This window comes from Merops nubicus, unplaced genomic scaffold, assembly GCF_000691845.1.
Source record: "Merops nubicus isolate BGI_N331 unplaced genomic scaffold, ASM69184v1 scaffold8706, whole genome shotgun sequence".
NCBI classification, from domain to species: Eukaryota; Metazoa; Chordata; class Aves; order Coraciiformes; family Meropidae; genus Merops; species Merops nubicus.
The window spans coordinates 16,925-38,428 of record NW_008614288.1 but is presented as its reverse complement, the minus strand read 5'-3'; the positions used below and the strand labels follow the sequence as shown (position 1 = coordinate 38,428).

General features: G+C 46.4%; 1 protein-coding gene across 1 annotated transcript; it reads right to left on the bottom strand.

Annotated features, from left to right (window-relative positions):
• Positions 1–25: 25 nt before the first annotated feature.
• Positions 26–18,696, bottom strand: SLC7A1 (solute carrier family 7 (cationic amino acid transporter, y+ system), member 1). Its single transcript, XM_008942169.1, has 11 exons — positions 18,327–18,696; positions 13,972–14,130; positions 11,564–11,738; positions 9,563–9,687; positions 8,159–8,381; positions 7,180–7,319; positions 5,460–5,562; positions 3,854–4,065; positions 3,369–3,517; positions 802–910; positions 26–135 (listed from the first exon to the last, which is right to left on the bottom strand). The coding sequence occupies exons 1-11, from the start codon at positions 18,694–18,696 to the stop codon at positions 26–28; spliced, it is 1,875 nt and encodes a 624-aa protein (XP_008940417.1).
• Positions 18,697–21,504: the final 2,808 nt, after the last annotated feature.

Below are 21,504 nucleotides of genomic sequence, written 5' to 3'. Positions count from 1 at the left end.
CGGTCCCCGCGAGCCAGGCGCGCGGTCATTTACAGCCCTCCGAGCCCGCGTCCGTGCCGCGCTCTGCCTCGGCCGAGGCCGTGTAGGTGGCTTCCACGCTGTGCCACATCCCGTAGCTGAAGTAGATGATGAAGCCTGCAGAAGCCAAAGGAGAGGACACCGTGAGCTCCATAGGGAAATGGCAACCACTAACACCAACCCACACAGGCCACAGCAGCCGCCCTGGCGGCCAGCTTCTAGTGGACAGCCGGGACCTGCCTTGGGAAAAAAGCCATTTAAAAGAAGATCACCCTTTAAAAGACAATCTAGCCAGGCCCCAAATGGGGGGCTGATTATAGAAGAAACTTTTCAGGCTTTTCAGTGAGTTCACTGCAATCAATTCTGCAGACAGTGCTATCTCTCCATCTGTCCGCCTGAAGTCTCCATCTCAGTAAACTACATCCACAACTGATGCTGACCTTACTCTTTTACATCATAGCTCCCTGGACATTTCAGGCAGCCTGGCCTTCTCCACACAGCTACAGGGAGCACTGTGGGATGTTGCACACGATGGGAAATGTTGCATGGTTTCATGTTGGCAACAAGACCCCTAAGATGGTTCATAGGTTTTGTTCTCACAGCCTTCATGATCCTTGAATCTAAAACAAGGCCTGAGACACACTGCCTAAATGGCTTCAGTTCTATCACCAAGGTTGCCCAAGGATGACAAGAGTGCAGAATCCCTTCCTGTAATGCTACAATACATTTATGGTTAAACTCTAGTAACTTTGAACACAGTATTTTTTATTCTCTCAAACTCACCTATGAGCATCCAGACTGCAAATCGTATCCATGTGCCTAGATCTAGCTGCATCATGAGGTAAACATTCACAAAAATACTCACAACAGGAAGAAGGGGCAAAAGAGGTACCTGAAAAAGAGAGGGATACATTACATCCATAGGGATGACTGAGGGGCAGGCAAGAACACTGCATCACTTGTCAGTGGGAAGTGATGGCTGCTACCAACTTGTCAGCTGCCAAATCTAAGAAAAGGCAGGGCCAGACCAAAACAGAGGACATGGATCCACTGTGGGAGAGGGATGCCAACAATGTAATTTGACTGCTTTAAGAATGGTTGTCCTTGTTTTGTAGTCTGGAAGGAGGCAAAAGGCAAATTTTAGCAGCAATACTGAATAGTTGTGGGGACAAAGGAAGAGGAAAACAGAAGCCTGAATCATGACAGTCACCTGCCAAAAACAAGAAGAAAGTAAGGGGAATGTCAGAAGAGGGACCTGATGAACTTCATCCAGCAGGTACCAAAGTAATTAAGCAATATAGAGCAAATTATCCCAGAGCAGAAGAAAACCAAGAAATATTGTATGAGATGAGTGCAGCTGTACCAAAAATACCTGAATGATCTGAGGTACAAAGAAGAATGAGACCGTAAAGCCAAAATAAAAAAATCAGTATAAAAAGAAATGTGCAGGTATGTAAATACAAAATCAGAAAGGACAAATTATAACAATAGAAGGGTTTGTGAATATGGTGAAACCAAGAGGAAAGTGAACTTTGCTCCTAATGAAAAAGGAGATGTACAAAAAGAAACATGCTGAAACGTTGTAGGCCTTCCTAAATTTAATCTTCACCAAGAAAAACACCCAAACATTTATGGTGAGCAGCTGTTCACATCATTAGAGGAAAGGGATGGGCACACAAATTAGAAAACAGAAGAACATTTTTCTAAATTAGGCTCTGTCAAGTCAGTAGGGACAAATGAGATTTCCCTAACCGTGTGAGTTATGTACCTAAAGATTGCAGAAGTGATCTCTGAACTATTAATATGCATCTCTGAGAGCTCCTGGTAGACCAGCAAGGTCTCTAAAGACTGGAGAAGGCAGATAAATTACCTATTAAAAAAAATACAGAAAAACAAATGGGGAACAAACCAGTCAACCTTGGACTCCTAGAGACTTTGGAGAAAAATCACTAGACAGTCAGGCTGTAAAAGTCTAAAGCACAACAAGGAGATAAGAAACAGCCATTACAGATTTAGCAGTGGCAAGTCTAAATTTTGGGGTTTTTTTTCCTCAGGCCAGTGGCTGTGGGGGGAAAAAAAAAAAAAAAAACAAAAAGAGATAAAATACTCTGAGCGTAAGGCAAAGAAATCTCCTCAGAAGCAAGTTCAGAAAATACAGTCTAGATAACAGTTCCTAAGCTTTCTGCTCCTGGGTATTTCTATTTCCACTTCTGGGACCATAACCCCAAGATGAGCAGCAAACACTACTGTAAGCACCTCTGGTTGGACTAAATTATTAATAGCACAGGATTTACTGGAAAACTATAATTGAAAAGCAATCAAAATGAGAGCAGTCTAGAGGATGGGATTAGAATCCAAAACTAATTTAATAAATTGTTGAGATAGCCAGAAATCAGTATGATAAAACACGACTTGCAGGATTATAGTGGGGAAAAAAACAAACATCCCAGTGTTTTGTTAATATAGAGAGGATGGTGTGCTTGGACAGGGCAGGAAAATGACAGTTCTTCATACTCAAGGCTGTTAAAGAGTGCAGTCATCCCTTGGTCTTCGTGAGGACTAAGCAGGACATGGAAGTGAGCTTAGAGACGTTTAGCAAGTACCCATTTGATCCTCACACACAAGCTTGTTTCTTGGGTTCTCTCTCATTCTGTATCTATGGGACTTCAAAACCACTCACTTTTCTTCTGTTCTCTCTCTTCCATACCTTATAACCAACTGCTTACACAAAACCACTCACTTTTCTTCTGTTCTCTCTCTTCCATACCTTATAACCACCTGCTTACAAAGCACTGCCCTGCCCTTCCCTTCAGGCCACATCCCTGCACCAGGTCCTGCTCCCACAGCTTCTCCTGGACTCCAGCACCACAAAACACTTCTTTCCAAGTCCTCTGTTGTTGCCTTTGATCTGACCAGGTGGCTTTCCCTCTGGATTACCTCCTCCAGCTTCTCAGCTAACCCCTTTAGCCCCTCTTTCTAGTGCCAAATCTGCTTCTGCCCTCAGGGCACTGCTGGGCAGCAGCCTTGCCACAACATTTCTGCCATGCTGCCCATGCACCTACACTGACATCTGAGGTTAGACCCCAAGGGGAAGTCATGCTCAGAGGCTGAACTAAGCTCTGGCAGAACACCCTTTTATGCAACGAACACAAACTACGAGAGGTTCCAGCCACACTACTTGGAGAGCTTAAACCATCAGCTCTATTGGCAGCCTTGCATGGAAAAGTTCACACCATGCCTATACTCTCTGCATGTCCATTTTGCCACATCCAATACTGGTCAACATGCATGTCCTCCTGCACCCATCTCCCAAACAGCTCTTTTCCAGCTACACCTCTCAGGACACGCACCTTAAAGGAGAGCTTGGTTTTGCTTTCAGGCTGTTTCCATATAATGAAGCTGACAACAAGAACAAGGATGGCAGCAATAATCCATAGTGCCTTTATCAGAATGCTTGGCTCGAGGGCAGTGAGGATACAGCTACCCACGATAAGAAAACCTGTGAACAGACAACAAAAGCTTAATGATTCTTTTTTAAAGAACAGGAAAAAAAAAAACACCAACAACCCAAACCCACAAGCAGGCAAAGCAGAATCTGAAAGTTTTGCAAACAGAACAGCAACAGATGAAAAAGCCAACTGTAAGAAATATGCCCCTGCCCCTATACAGCCCCCCTGCTCCCATCTGTGGATTTCAAGTCATAAAATTAATGTCTAGATCTTCAGTTATTTTGGCCATTACAAGAGCTCATCAAAATTACAGCTTCCACACCACACTGAGTACAAGAACCTACCAGCTGGCTCACTGCCTCAGAGCTGCACTGCCCAGTGCTTACCGATGATGAAGGTTGAGATGTTCACCACTGAGCCAGAGAATTTGGAAGGGTCCGAATTTGGGGGACACAGTATGGCTTTGAGGGAACACTTCTCCTCTTCTTCTGGCAGAAATCCAGCCTGCGACTCACTGGTGCTCACAGACTCATTGTTATCTGTCTCCTCTGTTGTCCTAGCCATCTGGTATGCCAAATTAGGCTGCTCTGGCTGATACCTAGGAAAAGGGAAATGAAACAAAGAGCACATTGGTTTGGTGCTGTACTGGTTATTTAGAAGCCACATATACAGCCATGGCTGCACCCAAGCTCACTGTAGCACCAGAAGAGACACACAAAATGTCTACACCCTTCTGTTTCAGGGGGAAAACTGAGGAACAACATCATCGTAACGTGAGCAAATACAGTCAGCTATTATCATCTACAGCTTGGTTGTAACATCCATATTTTAAACTGGACAGTGCTCTTTCATAAACCCATGTCAGCAAAACGTGATCCAATGGTAGCAGTGAGGACTGGAGAAGGAAGCAGCAGGAGGGCAGACAGATGGTCATTACCAGGCCTTCAGCTCTGTGTTTTAGCCCAGAGGCGGCTGAACTAACAGCTCATCAGGTGTCACACCCCAGCAGCTGCTGATCACAACCCGCAGTAACATTCCTGGTGCCATCCTCCTCCACCCCTGCCTCTTCTGCTGGTTTGGCTGCTGCCACATAGGGAAGGAAAAGGTGAACAAGAATGGCAACTTTTTGTTGTGTGTGCAGACTGCTCTTCATTCAACAGGGCCCTGATGCACAACCACGTAGATGTATCAAGAGAAAATGCTCTCCCATTCTCAGCTCCCTTTTGCCAAAGACTTTGCCCATGACTCTCAGCCACAGCCTGACTAAAGGAAAGGGCCATTTTGAAAGACAGGGTGGGCAGCACAGAGCAGTGGTATCACAGTACAGCACTGGCCTTTCACCTGCTGCAAGACCGTTCTTAGCTCAATGCATTTGCTGTCAGCTCAGAAAAAGGCTCCACTTGACTCTGAGTAAATCATTGAACACAAAGGTATTTTTCAGTAACACCATCTTTGAAACACAGTCCTCATGGGTAGAGCACTGTTGTTCGTGAGGTGCCAAGCAGTGAAGATACTCAATTTCCAGCTTAGGTTAGAGAAGCTATGGGAGCTCAGCACTTCTAAAACACATGTGCTAAGGCACCGATCCTGCAAACACAAGCTCAGCTTTTTTCATGCTGCTAGACTTTACCTTGAATCCTCTTTCAAAACTAAGATGACCTGGAACTGTGTCCCCAGTGGGAACCACAGTAATGATGACGCAGGCATCCAGGACACCCATATCTCTCCTCCCTATCCATTGGCATATCTCCCAGGGCATTCAGAGCTGACTGCAGCAAGAGTGGCACGGGCCCAGGGTTAACCAAGTTCAGAAGATCCCCTTGCAGATCCAACTAGCACAACGCCCTGTGAGCTTAAAGAAACAACTTCTTCACATGTTTACAGATGGAGGTGTTCATGCTTTCACTGGGTCCATGGAAACTATGAGGGCATCTGATCACTGTGTGGACTTCTGTCTGTGTAGGACAAGAGAGGCTGTTTCTACGTCCATACCTCAGTACCAACACACAGGCTGCCACCAAGGAGTAAGCCAGGAGGGTCCCGATGGACATCAGATCCACAAGATCTTTCAAGTCAAAGAGAAAGGCCATAACAGCTGTAGGAGGAGAGAAAGGTGAGAGAGGTAAGAAAAAAAAAATCAGGAAAATGGTAGAACATGCACATCTCCAGAGCATTACCAATGATGCAGCATATGTGTGCCTGCTGCTCAGGACTCGGCTGGGGAACTCGAGCTGCCCTGAGATGAGGAGAGGCAGGATTTGGTGCATGAGTACTCCAAGCCTCACAGGCTGTCCCAGCACAGGCTCAGGAGCTGGAACCAGAAGGACCCTTTACTACACTAAATGCCAGCCTGTTTGTCTCAAAATGGGTGTGTTCACCAACTATCAGCAATGAGCAGATGTTTAAGCCACAGCCTCATTGCCAGTGTCCCCCAGTGCAGCTGCAGCCCCCCTAAGGCCACAGTTATCTCCTGGAAGCAGCTAGAGAGAACAGAGGACAGGCAGCACCTTGCTCCAGTGTCTCAGCTCAGCCGGGGCAAAACCAGGCTTGTGCACACAATTGGAAGGCATCTTGAGTTAGTGTGCCTCATTGTGGGGGTTGCCAGAAAAAGGTACAGACTGCTGTGCCATACCTTCACCAGGCAACCCACAGCTGTGCAGAACTTTGCAGTGAGGCCTTCAGAAGGAGAAGCACGTAAGGGGAGGACAGACAGCAGTCAGCCATTCAGGCAATGCCACTGGTCAGATCAGAGCGTAGGGATCTCCGAGCTGAGCCTGGCCCAGCCTGGCCTCAGTGCAACACCCAGAGCCCAGCAACCAACCCAGCCTTCAGGCTCTTGCTGTTCCTCCAGCTCTGTGTGTGCTTTGGTCCCTGAAGGAACTGCAAACCACACTTTTTTACTTTATTTGGCTCTTTTCTGCTCGTCTGGACCCAAGGACACCTGAAGAGGAAGGTGTGAGAGAAACACCTGTGAGGAGACTCTGCAAGTCCCAGTGGCAGTAGGTGAGCCCTTTCACAGGAGCTCAGAGCCCACGGTGGCAGTTTGGCACCAGAGGTGGCATGTTCTTATACAGACAGCTCATCCTGCACCTGCAGCAGATGGTGCAGAGGAAGCAGCAAGGCTCTCCCCTTTGCTAGGCATTGTGAGGAAGGGGATGGCTGCAAGAGGAGGACAGGCCACTCACCCTTGCTGTCTGAGAGGTTTAATTCCCATATTCACAGGACTGGGAAAGGAAAGGGGAGAGCAGGATGGCTGGAGCTGTGACTAACTGATGAACCAATGCCAGTGCCACAGGGGCCATCTGCCTGCTCCGGTTGCTCTGGTGTCTTCTGCCAAGCTGCAACCCACAGGTGGTGGGGTGTCTTCAGCCAAGCCAGGCCAGCAGCTCCAAGGATGGCACCGCTGGCTGCCAACTTGCAGGGGGTTAATTATTTTTAAGGTCAGCAGAGCACCCAGGGAGCAGATGAAGGCAATTCTTGGCATGAGACAGAATGGCAGCAATGAGCTCTGAGAAAGAGGGACAGGCACACAGCGAGCTATTCCTGCTCACCCACCCCTTCAGGCCATGTCCTGGAAACCCAGGGCACTCCCTGGGATACCATGCTGTGTAACAGATCCGATTAGGAATTGGGCTAGAGTCAGGTGGATTTATCTGCCCATGGGATGAGCTCGTCTCCTCTCCACACATTTGTGCAAGTCTTTGGATCTTACCTGCAACAGCCCCTGATGTCACTGTTGCAATTATTGGGGTTTTTCTCTTCTCGTTGACTTTAGCCAAAAATTTAAAGAGAAGTCCATCTTCTGCCATAGCATAAATTATTCGAGGCATCGGAAACATGGAGCCAAGGAGACTAAGGACACAGAAGGGGGAAATAATCTACTTATAAAACCTCCTGCTGAGCACAGGCACATACATAAAGCAAAGCAAGTTTATGGCAGTACAAACACATAACAGGTGGCTTTCATTCACTTCAGCTTCTCCTTCAGGGGCTCCCTCCGCACACTCATGTTACTGATAGCTGGCAACTGAGGTGCACCTCTCAAATTTTGGGATACCTAAACTTAGCCATGGGACATGAAAACAGCCTAACTTTAGTAAAGGTCGTAAAGGAGCTGTAACTTCTATGAGCCTCTACAGGTTGCCCACCTAATTGAATATGTCTAAGTTCATCTGAAACAATAGACCTGCAGAGTGCAGGAGATGACATGTTCTGTCTCCAGCCTGCCCTGCCTCCCATCCAGATGGCTGTCCTGCAGGCAACCTGGAGATGGAGAGCCATGGATACGTTAAGCCCCCTACGCTACAGAGGATGCACCCTGCACTACTTGACACAAGTCTGCTCTCCACCCAGCAGGTCAGGATGTCTTGTGGGCAAACTGCATTTGCACTGTGGAGTTGCCTCCATGACTCAGTTGCTTATTCCAGATTTATATTCCAAAGATGCACCTGCTGGGTCTGCTGCTAAAATGGGAGTTTCTGAAGTGATACTGGTCACGTGCAGCTCCAAAATCCACCACAGGGTGAAATTCTGGTGCCTTTGAAGTCAATAGCTCTGAATTTCATCCCTGGTCTCAGCTCCCTTAACCCAGAGGAACACAGTGAAGGCAAAGCCCTGACATCCACCATTTTTTAAAGGAGCTGGAGACACACATTTGCCTTGAGATGCCCAAAGGAAGAGCAGTGCCTCACCTTGTAGAGAGAGCACACAAGGAACCGACAGCTACGGCGTAATTGGCCCCATCCCAGCCCACGTATTTGAAGGCGTTGGGCAAAGGGCTGTTGGTATCCAGCTGGTAGTAAGGCATCATCAGTGTCAGGGCAGCTGAGACACCAAAATAAGCCACGAAGCAGATGAGCAGTGACGCCACGATGCCAATAGGAATGGCCTTCTGAGGGTTTTTTACCTCCTCACCTAGAAGAGAGAGATTTAATTATCAGCCAGAAGACAATCAATAACTGTATCCCAACCTCAGGCGGGCTGGGGCTTTCACAGGCTTCGTGGGCTGTGAAGGCACTGTTTGACCATGGCACTGCTGATGGTCTGCCCCATCCACTTAGCATACCCACAGCCTGTTTGCTTCCACTTCTGCTCCTGTCACTCCTCCTGATAAGCATTTGTGGAGGCCTTGTAAACTCAGGCACAGAAACAATCTGAATTAAAAATAGTCCCTTCCCAAAAAAGGCTTCCAATTACTCCTGCTATCCCATTGATGGGGCAGCCCCAAGAAGAGCTCAATGATCGCAAATGATGGGAAAAGAAATTACTAAACAACCACCGTGGGAAGAAAGTGTAAGAACAACAACAAAACAATTCTCAAAATTCAAAATTAATTAAAAAACAGCTTTAAGCCTTCGTTGTCCTACAAAGCTGCTCTCCTCTGAAAGCGGCACCCCGTGAGGTTTGACATATCAGGAGGATGAACTGATAAGTAGAAACCCATACACCTGTAAGTCAAAGGCAGATGAATGGGTTTCTCTTCCAAGGAGAGACCCTAGGGCTGGCAGGAGGAATGGAGCCAGCAGTTCCCAAACTCATTGGAACAAGAGGCACTACTGCCTTACATCACATCTTTGTGATGATCCTCTTCCAACTCTGCTCCAGCTTTGAAGCAACTCAATTCTTGCCAAATATGAAATTAAAGATAATCCTTCCTTTCTCCAGGGAATGGAGATTCTTCTTAACTATGAGAATACGACAGTGCTGATGTTTTCAGATCCTGATGATGACCTCAGGAGATCCCTGAACCTTTGGAGATAAAAGCTCCCCTTGATTTTGAGGCTAGTTTAGGATGTGATTATCCATGAGCTTGGGCCCTGCAGGCAAGGAAGGGAGAAAACTCATTTTGTGGATTAGATGGTCTAGCTGCCTGCCACAGCAGCCAGAAGTCAACAGTCAGGCACCCAGGGACTTGGACATACTCAGCACTTTGACTACTGTGAGAGCTGAGCCAAAAGTTCATTTTGGGCTGAGGTTCAGAGGGATAATAAATGCAGTGCCTGGAATTATTCATTATCTGTGCTGTGTAACATTACTGAAAGACAATTTACCAGCAACCAGGATCATAAGCAGAATGAAGACATCTTCCCTCTTACCTGTAGTAGCAATACAGTCAAATCCCACAAAAGCATAAAAGCACGTGGCTGCCCCTGAGAGGACTCCTTTCCATCCATAGGGCATAAACCCTCCAACACCATACAGCTTCTCTTCCTGTGTTTGACTGAAAGGCATGGCTGAGTTAGAAGTCATCCTGCTTAGGTGAAAGGAACAAAACTATTCATACAGCTCGTAACAAAACGCAAAGCTGGAGCTTGAAGGAACAGACCCTCCCTTTCACACGCTTGTGTACAAATACCAGGGAAGATGTTAAGCCCTGCCCACTGCTGAGCTTTGGACTGGTGTGCAACAGCCTGGGGAATCCAGGGAATCAAAAACGTTTGTGGTTTGTTCCCACCACCTGTTTTTTGGGGCAGATAAAACTGTCTTGGCTAAGACAGGGAGAAAATGGCATGAATATTCAAACTCCTTTCCTAATATTACTGCATGTGTGTAGATACACATGTTCATATAAACATAAGCTTTTGAAAAAGCCCAACGTGTAATTCTGAAACTGAAGACTGAGAAACAAGTAAACTATCCAATTCTCACCTGAGCTAAACTCAGATAAAGCATACATAAAGTAGACATCAGAGAGCAGTGCAGGGTGCCATGTCTAAAATCCACCCAATCTTTCGTTCTCAGCTTCAAAATTCCTTGTGCCAAGCTTACACCCAAACCACACTAACGACCCTTAAGGAGGAGAGGAGCCTGCATCCCTGATGCACCAAATGCTTTGCTGAGCCTCACCCGAAGCTCGTTAAAACCCACAGACAGACACTGATCCCAGTGCACCCTGGATCAGGACCCCAGATCTACGTGCCTGTGTTGAGTCACGTATAACATATCCCTCAGTTCAAGTGCCTTACGTCACTTTTCCAGGGAAAAGCCTTGCAAAGATGAATTAAGGCAATTAAAGTAAATCCCAAATCTGCAAGTCTTATCAGGTTTAAGCATCTGAACTCTCTCATAGAAGCTCTGTTGAGACTTAGATGAAAACTGGCCTGTTATTTGCAGAAATAGCACAACCCAAATGTGGATTACTCTGGAAATAACGATAAAATAAAGAAAACCCCAGACAGATTTTACAAAAATAGTATGTGTTACGGGTCAAAGAGCTTCAGTTACACTTTGAAGCTATTGCACTAATTGCTCCTTGCATGGGAATAGCAGCAAGGAAGGGGGGGATCTTTCCTATAGAAGCCATTTGTTAGCAGCAGGCTGAATTTTGCAGAGGCTCAATGAGCAGCTTGTACACAAGCCAGACTTGACCCATGCAACATTTATGAATGTCTCTGGTTTTTGCCAAACTGTGCTTCCTTGCAGGCAAGCATAAAGGGTTTAGACAGCAAGCCAGGACTGAGTTGATGAACATGGAGATATTTAAAAGCCCTCATTCTGTGTTGTACAGGCTCAAGAAAATATTAATAGCCTTGTATCACTGGCAACCCTTGTAAGCTCCTTAATTTTGATCTTGTATAGGAAGACAGGATTTTGGCCAAGTAGTAAAATCTCATTAAAATGGGTTTGTGATATGCTTGCTGCAATGCATCAACATCACCTGCAACTTGCCTTCATTTTTGTGAGGCATGGGACAACGTCTCCAAAAGGTACAATGGTGCCTCAAGGATATTGCCCAACTGTCCAAAGAAACTACAGAGCTCACTACAGGCACTACAGCCAGCCCATGTAGCCTTGAGTACCAGGTTGGCCGAAAAGCCCTTTTCTCTCAAATCTGGATGCTGAACTGGTCACGAGGCTGGAAATGGTCAGTTCTGCAGCAGGGCCCACGTGGACACAGCCTCCCTCCCATCAGCGTCGGCCCATCAGCACAGCCTGCCTTCAGCAAACACCCACTGAAACCAGCTTTGCCTCCAAGGTGTTTGGCAAAGGAGGGAGCCATCCCATTCACAGGTTTTTCTAAATCTCTCCACAAACCTACCCCTATAAACTCAGCATTTAAAATACATCTATTTTGGAGCTGAAAAGATTCAACCTACTTGTCTCCATAAATGCTGTGGCTGGTGTTGTAAATGTCCTGCTCAGTCAGCTGCCAGTTTTTAACAGACCCTTTCACAAAGCCAGAGACCATGACGAAGCCGAGGACGAGGATGTTGATGCAGGTGAACACTTTGTTCACCAGGGCAGATTCCTTCACGCCAAAAATTAAAAGCCCTGGGGAAAAAATGTCAGAGAGACAGTCAGGTATTTTGCCACCAGCAGCAGGCACTTGCAGAGGTAGCCCACCTCTGTTCATGCTGTGCTCTGCTCACCTTACACACCTCATTTCTCCACAAAGCCAAGTAGCTCAGGGAGGTCAGGATTAACTCACCCAGAAGAAGGATGAGGACTCCAGCCCAGACTGGAAGGATGTGACACACCTTCCCACCCAGAATGCCCATTTGGCATATGCCCCTTGGTAAACTGCTTTGCTAACACAGCTCAGCTGCTTCCAACACTTTCAATACCAGCTCTGGTGACTTCATGGCACTATGCTGGGTTGCCTAGACACAGCCTCAAACTCCACCCATAGACCTGGAGAAAGAACCTCAGGTGGTCTTTCATGAAGGAACATTGTCCTAATAGGTCTTGGCCACATGTAGAAGTTATGTAACACTTAACTTTCCTTAGAAGCAGGAGAGAGAAATATGAGCAGGTACTGAATCCAGGAAGACAGCTACTTCTGGTGTTGAAGACACAAAAGGAAGTGGCATCTTGGGAATCCTGCTCCCATTTAAATCAGCAGCAGCTTTGCCAACAAGTTCAGCAAGAGCAGGATTTCACCCTGTAGTCTTAAGAGCATCCATCTGAAAAGGAGCACCTTCACAGGCTTGGGCAACCAGCATCTCACTGAGGCATAGCTCAGCTTCTCGGAACAAGCAGCTCTGCTAACTTGGGATTTTAAAGATGGTGCCTCATTTTCAAGAACCCAAATCTTTAACCCAAATCTAAGAAGGAGTCTGAGGGAGAAGGTGAAAAGCCTGAGGGAGAACAGAAGCTCAACAGAATGTCTTTACTTCTACTCCAAGACATCTCAAGGAGAGGGGAACATCCTGTGCACTCACCTTTCCTGGTTTTGAAACAGGAAATAAGCTGAGACAGCCACATCAGGGAAGTGTTTGATAAACCTGTGTACCTGCCCAGGAAAACTTGTAAGGTATCTTGCAAAAATCTGAAGATCAAGATGGTGCAAGCAGAAATAAACTTGTAGTGCTTATATTTGAGAATAAAGCTGCCCATTTGGCAGCTTTCTGTAGAGAAGAATAGTCTGCATCTTTTATTAAAATCCAGGGGATCTGCTCCATGCAGGGGAGTAAAGCCATCAGCAATCTGTATGATCTCACGCCTCAGTAGTGCTAAAGTGAGGACTCCTAAATTTGTCAGCTCTATCTGAGGTGAAAGGCTAGGTTCTAATCTGAAACTAGAGCAACCTCTACTATATACAAATGAGGAACATCTTTCCCATTCAGATGTAGTCCTGAAAACAGAGGACTACAAAACTGATGTAGTCAAAACTACTACTGACTTCAGCACTCCTCAGTATAGTCCTAGACCCAAGCACAAACCCAGGGCCAAAGCATCCCTTGCTCACAAAGCCTGTCCCCAGGAGCTCACAATGCTGTCACAAGGCCACCCTGGTCAGAGTGGGAAATGTTGGGATAACCTCGCTGGGGTGACAACGTAGCTTCTGCATTCTGGAAACCACAGAGAGGTACATAAAAAGTATAATGTTTCTAATTTGCCTAAATTTGGAAATGCTCTGCAAGATCACATCAGAGTAGAGATAAGAGCTCATAAGGATTTTAATCTTACAAATTTTCAAACCTTTTCCAAATTCTAATCAAAACCTTGGCATATTTTTATTAAAAAACAGAACCTGGCTGATGATCACATTTATTTCTCTGGAGTGTTGTATTCACTGCTGCAAACTGAAGCCCACATAATTTTTTAAAAAAACAAACCAGTGGTACATTAGGTTCTTACTGAGTCCCTTATTTCCCTTCTCACTTTCCTGGCCCAAGGCACCAAAAATTGGCAGATTATCAAAGGGGGAATAAGGTTGATAGAGCAATAGACTGAAATTCTTGTGTAATAGGATTTGTGTAGCAAAGGATTAAACTTCCATACCTGATTGAGGATAACAAGTCATCTTTTCTTTTCTTCCTTATATAAAAATTGATTTGAGGTTTTAAATACCAAGAATAGTCCCCTCTAATTAAAGACTCTGTAAACACACTATGCCCTGTGCTAACCCCACAGCACCTATATAGGTCAATCTAATACTTGCAGCAAAGAGTCTTTAATATGTTGTCCAAAATAAATCAGGACTTTGTGCCTATTCCCAAAGCAAACAATGAAATTACAGAAGAAGGAGATCCAAGACTCCCAAACCTCTCTAAGACGTTACCTGTTAGGATGATGATTATCACCACAGCGAAGATGTCTGGGTACTTTGCTAGCACTCCAGGGGCATCCATCGTCATGTATTTTTTACAAAATTCTTCAATGTGCTGGCCTATGATTTCATCAAATGTTGCGCTCCAGGCTCTGGCCACACTCGAGGTTCCTGCCAGAAGACAAAAACGATGCAGATCACCCTTCTTGGCTGGCACACTTTCCAAACAGGGGGCACCTTGCACAGATGTTGGCCATGGAGAGCCTCAAAGCAACCCCGCGAGCACTCCCCGGGTGCTGGGAGCAGCCCTTCCTCTGCAGATCCAGCCCTCAGCCTGCATCCATGCCTGGCATCTGCTCTGATGGTAACACACACAGGTGGTGGGGCTCAGACTCCTCAGATGACAAGAGAAAAAGTCCTTATAGCGGTTTGGCTTCCTAGTAAATCTCAACATTTTCTTAAGATACAGCCTAGAATGACTTTATCCTTATGCCCTCAGCAGCCTGAACTTCCCCCAGACCTGGTAATTTCTGCTACTAGAGAGTTCTGAATGTCTTATGCCAGCAGAAATCCCTGTCAGCCCAGTCAGAGGCACCTTACAGGAGCCCACTGGACCCCAGCAATGTGACACTGGAGCAACCAGAGCCCAGACCACAACACTTGCCCACACCTAAGCTCTGCACTCCAGCAACATGCAGGTCTGCTCTGACCTCTCTGACCTCGAGCATCTGAGCAAGACAAAGACTCAGCTAGAATTTACAGGTTATCTGAGCATCAGTCAGCCTCCTGCAGAACACTGATGATGATCCCAGCGAGCAGCACAACTCCTGTTTGCAGCAAGTGCTTAGGCTTCCCTCTCCAGGACTGCTGCTTGCTGTGGTTCCTAAGAAGACCAAACTAGGGCGAGGACTGAACGTGGGGTCTCAGGATGAGAAAGTCTGTGACATTGCCCAACCCAGAAGAGTCATTTCAGAGAAATGAAACAGTAAAAAGAAAGAGCTACCACCAGACAGCAATAGCATTGTGTAAAATAAGTAGGTTTGACCAACAGCCAACTTCCCCTCTTCTGTGTTAAACTGGCTATCATCACGCTGACAATGTCTTACATAGTGTGTTATATATAACAACATCTAATTGCACAATATAATTACTACTGTACATAATTATCTCGTTAAAAAAAAAAAAGAGCTGAGTTCAGTTTCCATTTGCAGAGCTGCTCCTCAGAGGGTGCCATCAGGGACCCACTTCTACCTGGAACACTTTGTCCTGACTCACTCACCTGCAGGTGGGTGTTCAGACCCCAGCTCTGGCACCTGCAATTGTGTCAAACAATGTGTGTGCTGACCTGCAGTCTGTGAACTCTCTACAGCCACAGTGGGCAGCACCTGCAGCTCACCTGGCAACACCCAATCCAGCCCAAATCCAGCCTCAATGCAGCTCTGCAACAGTATGAAAATAAGCTGCAGAACAGACGTGTTTGGAGACTCTCCTGTTCTCTGAGACAGTAAAGTGTGCAGTGTGAATACTTTTCTAGAGGTGGGACATGAGTGCCACCAATTTAACCTTGAAAAATTTAGATTATTCTATAGCACACCACAGTTTTTTAGCTTAACTTTGGCACAAGTTGAGGAAAGAGACAATTTCTTTAGTATTGTTTGGTTTTGGTTTTTTGGGTTTTATTTTTTTTTTTTTTTATCCTGGCTCTGATATCTCATGTTCTAGGACAAGAACCATCTCCTGCATGTTCTATTCGATGCCTGTTCCATATAACTACCAGCCATTTATCCTGAACCCTTTGTAACCTACAGCCATGAGGGAGTGAGGGGAATCTGATGTGCTTCCAACACTGCAGACACTTGGTTAATACCTCACTGTTGCTAGAGAGCACCGTGCAGAGCCCTTCAGCTTGTACCCAGGAGGACCTGCTAGTTCTGGGTCAGCACAACCTCTCCAGATGAAGCTGATCCTGCCCACAGCACGTGGCTCCCAGGAGAGCTGCCGAGCTGGGCGCAGGGCTCACTGCAGGAGCGGGCATGGGCCCGGAGGCCGCCACGTGCCACAGGAAACCCTGGCACACAGGGGCCTGTCTCACCAGGGACACTGTCACTCATCTAACTACCAGCTCCCAGTTCCTGACATCCTTCCTACAACCTGGCACAGCTTCCCAAAACCACATCATCCCAGAAGGAAGCTCACAACAGATCCTGGCTCTAGACACTTCTGTTTTTCTGTCTAGACCAGGACCTATCAGCTGCACGTCCATTTTTCCTCATCACCCCCCTCCCAAGACCCCACACCAGTCCTCCCCCAAGGCAAGTCACCTCCATTAATTACAAGCTATTAGCCACTCATCCCCCACGGGACTCCAGGTTTTCTTTTTCTGTCCCCACAATACTTTCTGAACAGATGTCTGAGATCCTCAGCATGAAAGCCCCAAGCTGGCCAAGCCCCTTGCAGATGCAAGCTCTCACCATCCCACTTGGTTTCAGTGGCACTGCTTGGCACTTTTTGCAGCAACACTGAAAGAAAAATTTCCTTTCTGTCCCTCCTAACACCCAACTCAGAACTGCAGCGTGTGCCTGCCAACATATCTTTCTCCTCCACACCCCTGAAGCTGCTGGGAGTTGTCTCTGCTCACAAGAAGGGCAGTTAGCACAGGGAGAAAGGCTGGGTAAGATAATAAAGAGACCTGCTATAGCTCACATCCTACCACAGTTTTTTTCCTGCTTAGCCACCCTTCCTCACAAACTACAAAGAAGCCAGTTGCAAATGTGCATTTTTGTCACCACTGAATTCACAGTTACAAGTAACTTACAGATTTGTAGAAAACATCTACTTGTTTTTTACTGAATTTTCTTCCTTGTGATAAAAAACCAAGCAGCCAACTTTGAAACAAAAACTGAGGCAGTGGTTCAAAAGACATTAGGTGATGACAAAAAAAAAAAAAAAAGATCTCAGAAATACCAGCCTCAGCCCAGATCCTGGGAATGTAACCTTCAGTATGAAAATCTCTTCATTGTGCATCTGCAGCATCAGGTTTTAGGACAACATCCACAGATGTGTCAGTCATTTTGGTGGTCCAGTGTCACAGTGGGAAGGGCCACATTAACTAACTAGGATGAGATGCCTGGAGGAGACAATTTATCATTACCTTTCTGGAACAGAAGATAAATCACCAAGAAGTCTGTTCAATTTTAATATGCTTAGCCTAAGCAGAGTCCATTTTAGAAGTCTGGAGGAAATTATATGCTTACTTTTAAAAAACCCTATTTTTATACTCTCTTTGCAGTGAACCTGATTCATGGAAGAACCACAGGACTCAGATTTCCTAAGGAGATGAGTTTAATTGACTCTGGCTTTTCATCCTCTCATTTCTTGTTAAAAAAAAAAATTAAAAAAAGGAAGAAAAAAAAAAAAGGAGGAAAAGGTTTCAGGTGGCACACAGAGCAGAGCCAGCACGATCTCAGAAAAGCAGCTGCTACGTCACTACATCATTCTTGATGTGATCTTACCTTCCTCAGCACCATGGGCATTAATCTCCAAGGTAACTTACACATCCCATAAAATTTTAAAATTAAAAAAAAAACCACAAATTTAAAAAAACCTCCCTTTAATAATTTAGCATAACATCATTTTTTATTTTAACTAAGTCTTCACTCTCAACTGTCAAGTTGGTTTGCAGCCTTAATGACAGGCACGATGACAAGCAGCACGTGCAGAGTGTGCCTGAGAAGACACGAATCCTTCATTAGCAGAATGTGGCCCAGCTTTAATGTGTCTGCTGAGTTGTACGCTGCACGTTCTGAGCTTGATCCAAGGCCTCTCCTAGAGGGAGTCACAGGCTTAGAAGGGATTTGGTTTGGGCTTTTCAGAGACTGTGGACCTGCACATCATCCTAAACTTAATCCTGTAGCCTTTCACAAGACAAAACTCTGATCTCCGGATACTTCAAACAGGTCTCAAAGGGACCAGGAATTAATCCTTGATCAGCCAGGAGTATAGATGGTGCTGTGTAAAAGCATCCTTCCATCAGCAGCTTCTTTCTCAGCACAGGGTACAGGCTTTTGCTCCCTGGCAAGCGTGCAGCAGCCAGGGGATGCCAAAGGGATGATGTGGAGATTCAGAGGAAGTTGCAGCAGCAATAATCTTCAGGACAGCCCCTCAGTTCACGGCACACCACTTACCTTGCTGACTGACAGAAGCCACCAACATGGCCCACAGATGAGTCCTGAAACCCTCAGTGAGTGCCAGAGTGCAGTGTCTTATTCTGTAACAGTAACACAGACACCCACAGGAGGCTGACCTTACAAGCTAGGCTGCTGCCCTGGACTAAAGTCAGGGTCCTGCAGCACAGCCTCCACACTTACCGATGACGTAGGAGAGGATGAGGTTCCAGCCTGTGATGAAGGCCCACAGCTCGCCCACGGTCACGTAGCTGTACAGATAAGCCGATCCCGTCTTGGGAACGCGAGCACCAAATTCTCCGTAACAAAGTCCGGCCAGCACTGAAGCCAAAGCAGCAATCAAGAAGGAGATAACGATGGCAGGCCCCGCGTTCTCCCGTGCCACGGCTCCAGCCAGTACATAGACACCTGCACCCAAAGTGCTGCCCACACCCAGAGCCACCAAGTCAAAGGTGTTGAGGCACCGGGAGAGCCGACTGTCTTCTCGAGTGCAGTCCACATTTTTCCGGCGAAGAAGCTGGTTTCCAAAATTGATAATTTTCTGACACTCCATCTTCTTGTTTGGGCCTGCAAGAAAGATGTTGTCATCGTTACCTGGACTAGGATACCCCCCATCAAAGACAGATGTACGAGAGATGTGCTTTTTCTTGTATTTTAAGTCTTGAGGTGAACTAAGCACCACACGTGCCTCTGTCCCCAGAGCACAACACAACCACGTGCTGCAGTCAGGGACACCGCTGGCAGTCCAAGGGATCTGCTGGGACACTTTCCCTCTCTAAGCTCCAGGCACAGGCAATAGCACAGGCTGCTGTTGCCTACACCTGTGCAGGCAGAAACAGACAGCACTCAGGAAAGTACACGCAGAAACCAGTTTTATTTAACTTGCTTATGCTGAGGCAAAGGTTCAAGTTATTTTACGTTTGCCATGACTGAAGTGAGGGCACAGAGGGGCTCCCTCAACTTCCCTGGACCACTCAGGACAGAAATACTGGAGGACAGGGGCATTTAATGAAACCATTGGGCAGAGTTTCCAGCCACGGTTCCATTTCAGCAATGGCACAGCTCCTCTGCATGGACCTGGTGGCACAGCCAAGCAGTGGCGAGCACTTCAGGTGCAGCTCCTCCGCTTGAGACTTTCTCACGGGATTAGCAACAGGGTAAAGCAAACCCCCCTCCGTGGGGGGATCCCTTAAGAAATCCTTCTGGAGTTTCTCTCCCCATGAGAGACCTGCAACCTACAGTGCTACACCACAGGAAGACCTGGAACTAGTGATGGGACTCAAGGAAATGGGGTTATGTTACACCAGGAAGGCCTAGATCACGTATTAAGAAGAATTTCTTTACTGAAGAAACAGTAAAGCAATGGTGAGGCATTGGAACAAATTGCCCAGGGAGATGGTGGAGTCACCACCCCTGGAGGTGTTCATAAAAACATGTGGACGTGGTACTTCAGGACACAGTTTAGTTTAGTTGTGTTGATGGTTGGAGTTGATGATTTCTGAGGTCTTTTCCAACCTTAATGATGCGTTGTGCAGATACCAGATTCTCAGCAGCAACTGCTCGGCAAATCTACAGACTGTGTTACATGCCCACGTGGACACAGCCTACAAAGATGAACATCATCTTCCATCTCAGACTGAATCCTCTAGCTCCAAAAAGCTACAGCCCAACATCCACACTGCACCATTAAGTCCAACTTTGGCAGCAAGGCTTTAAAATGTTTCTTCATCAACCATGGAAAAGGAGAAAGGTTATTTTATGTCGATGCAATGCTGGACTGGGGCCTAGTGCCTTGTCCACCAGCGCTGGAACACCAGTATACACTGCACGCTAACACCAACAGTATACTGAAAATAATGTGTAGGCAGATGATGTTACTATATGGAGTTTACAGTATGGTCAAGTGAGATTAGCACTTCAGCAGCTCTGCCTAAAAAGCAGTGTAAGAGGTGGGAAAATACACATTAAGAAAGTTAATTAACCGAGTCAGTTGTTATATCCAATGCTTCAACTTCATCACCACAATAGCACGTACAAAATCAAAAATCCTCTCCACTTTTCCAAGGCACCTGTCACAGCCCTGGCTGAAATCCCTTTCCCTTGGCCTTACACTACCTCCCCTACTATGAGAAAGTAATTACACCTGCAGGAGCAATGCTGAGGATTTACAAGTCCGACCATGTCACGAATTGTCTCTTCCACCAACAGCTCTCAAACACACTCCTCAGAGACATGGATTTAGACTAATGGAGAAAGGCAGGTTTCAGGCCAATCTTAAAAAAAATTTCATTTGATGAACCATGGAAGCTCCCAATACACATGGAGAGGGAAAATTGTCTTCTCCCTTCAGAAGGAAGGCAGACCTCTTTACCTAACTTTACCCACAGTCTCCTTCCCACTTGAACCCTACCCAAATCTGAGTCAGCCTCAGGATACCTGCCCACCTCGCCCCAGCAGGGACAGTAAGATGACAAGAAGAGCTCTGCACTGGACCATTCCCCTAAGAACTCTGCTGCTTTCTAGAACACAGGTCCTAGGCTTTGCTTAACTGCCACCAGAGTGATGCAGAGATCCCACTGATGTCTGCATCCTATGAAAGGTACAGAGATGGGGCCAACTCATCCACCCTACCCAGCAGTGCTGGTGGTTTACATTCAGTCTAGAGCTCCAGGAAATGAGGAAGATGCCAGTGCTGTGTACCAAAGAAAAATCCTACAGAAAAAAGAAAAAAAAAAAAAAAAAAATTCCTGTCATAAACTGCAGCCAACTATGAGCAAGATACCCACAGGAGATGTGTTAAAGGATTATTTTCCAAAGCTAGTATGAAAGTTAAGACCACTTTGACTTGGACCCAAGCTCTGGGTTTCAGGACAAACACAGGTTTATTCTGCAGTACAGAAACATCAAGAAATGCCAAGATTGGTGAAAGTTTACTTCTTGCTAAATCAATATTTATAGCAACATTTAGACATTCAGTGGCTTGCAGAAAGGAGTTAAAAGCAACACAGAAAAACACGGGAATGTCCAAGCTGAGGCTTTTAATGAAGACAGAAAGTAGAAAGGAGCTGGAGAGATGGCCCAGCTCAGCAAGAAGCTGAGCCATGAGCCAGCAAGGTCTGCAGAGATGCAGTAGAGCTGGGCAGGGCTCCTCTCCCCCTTGCACAGAGCCCCTGGGCAGGCCTGGATGGACCCCTGAGGCTGAGCTGGACTGACACCAGACAACACCCAAGAATCTTGGAGATCTTCCTGAGACATTTCACCCTGTATAAGGTTTCAGGTCAAGGCCTCCCCAGACTGTTGTGACTTACGCATTATTTTGTAGTCCTCAGGGTTGGCAACTCCCAAATTGACATCAGCATTG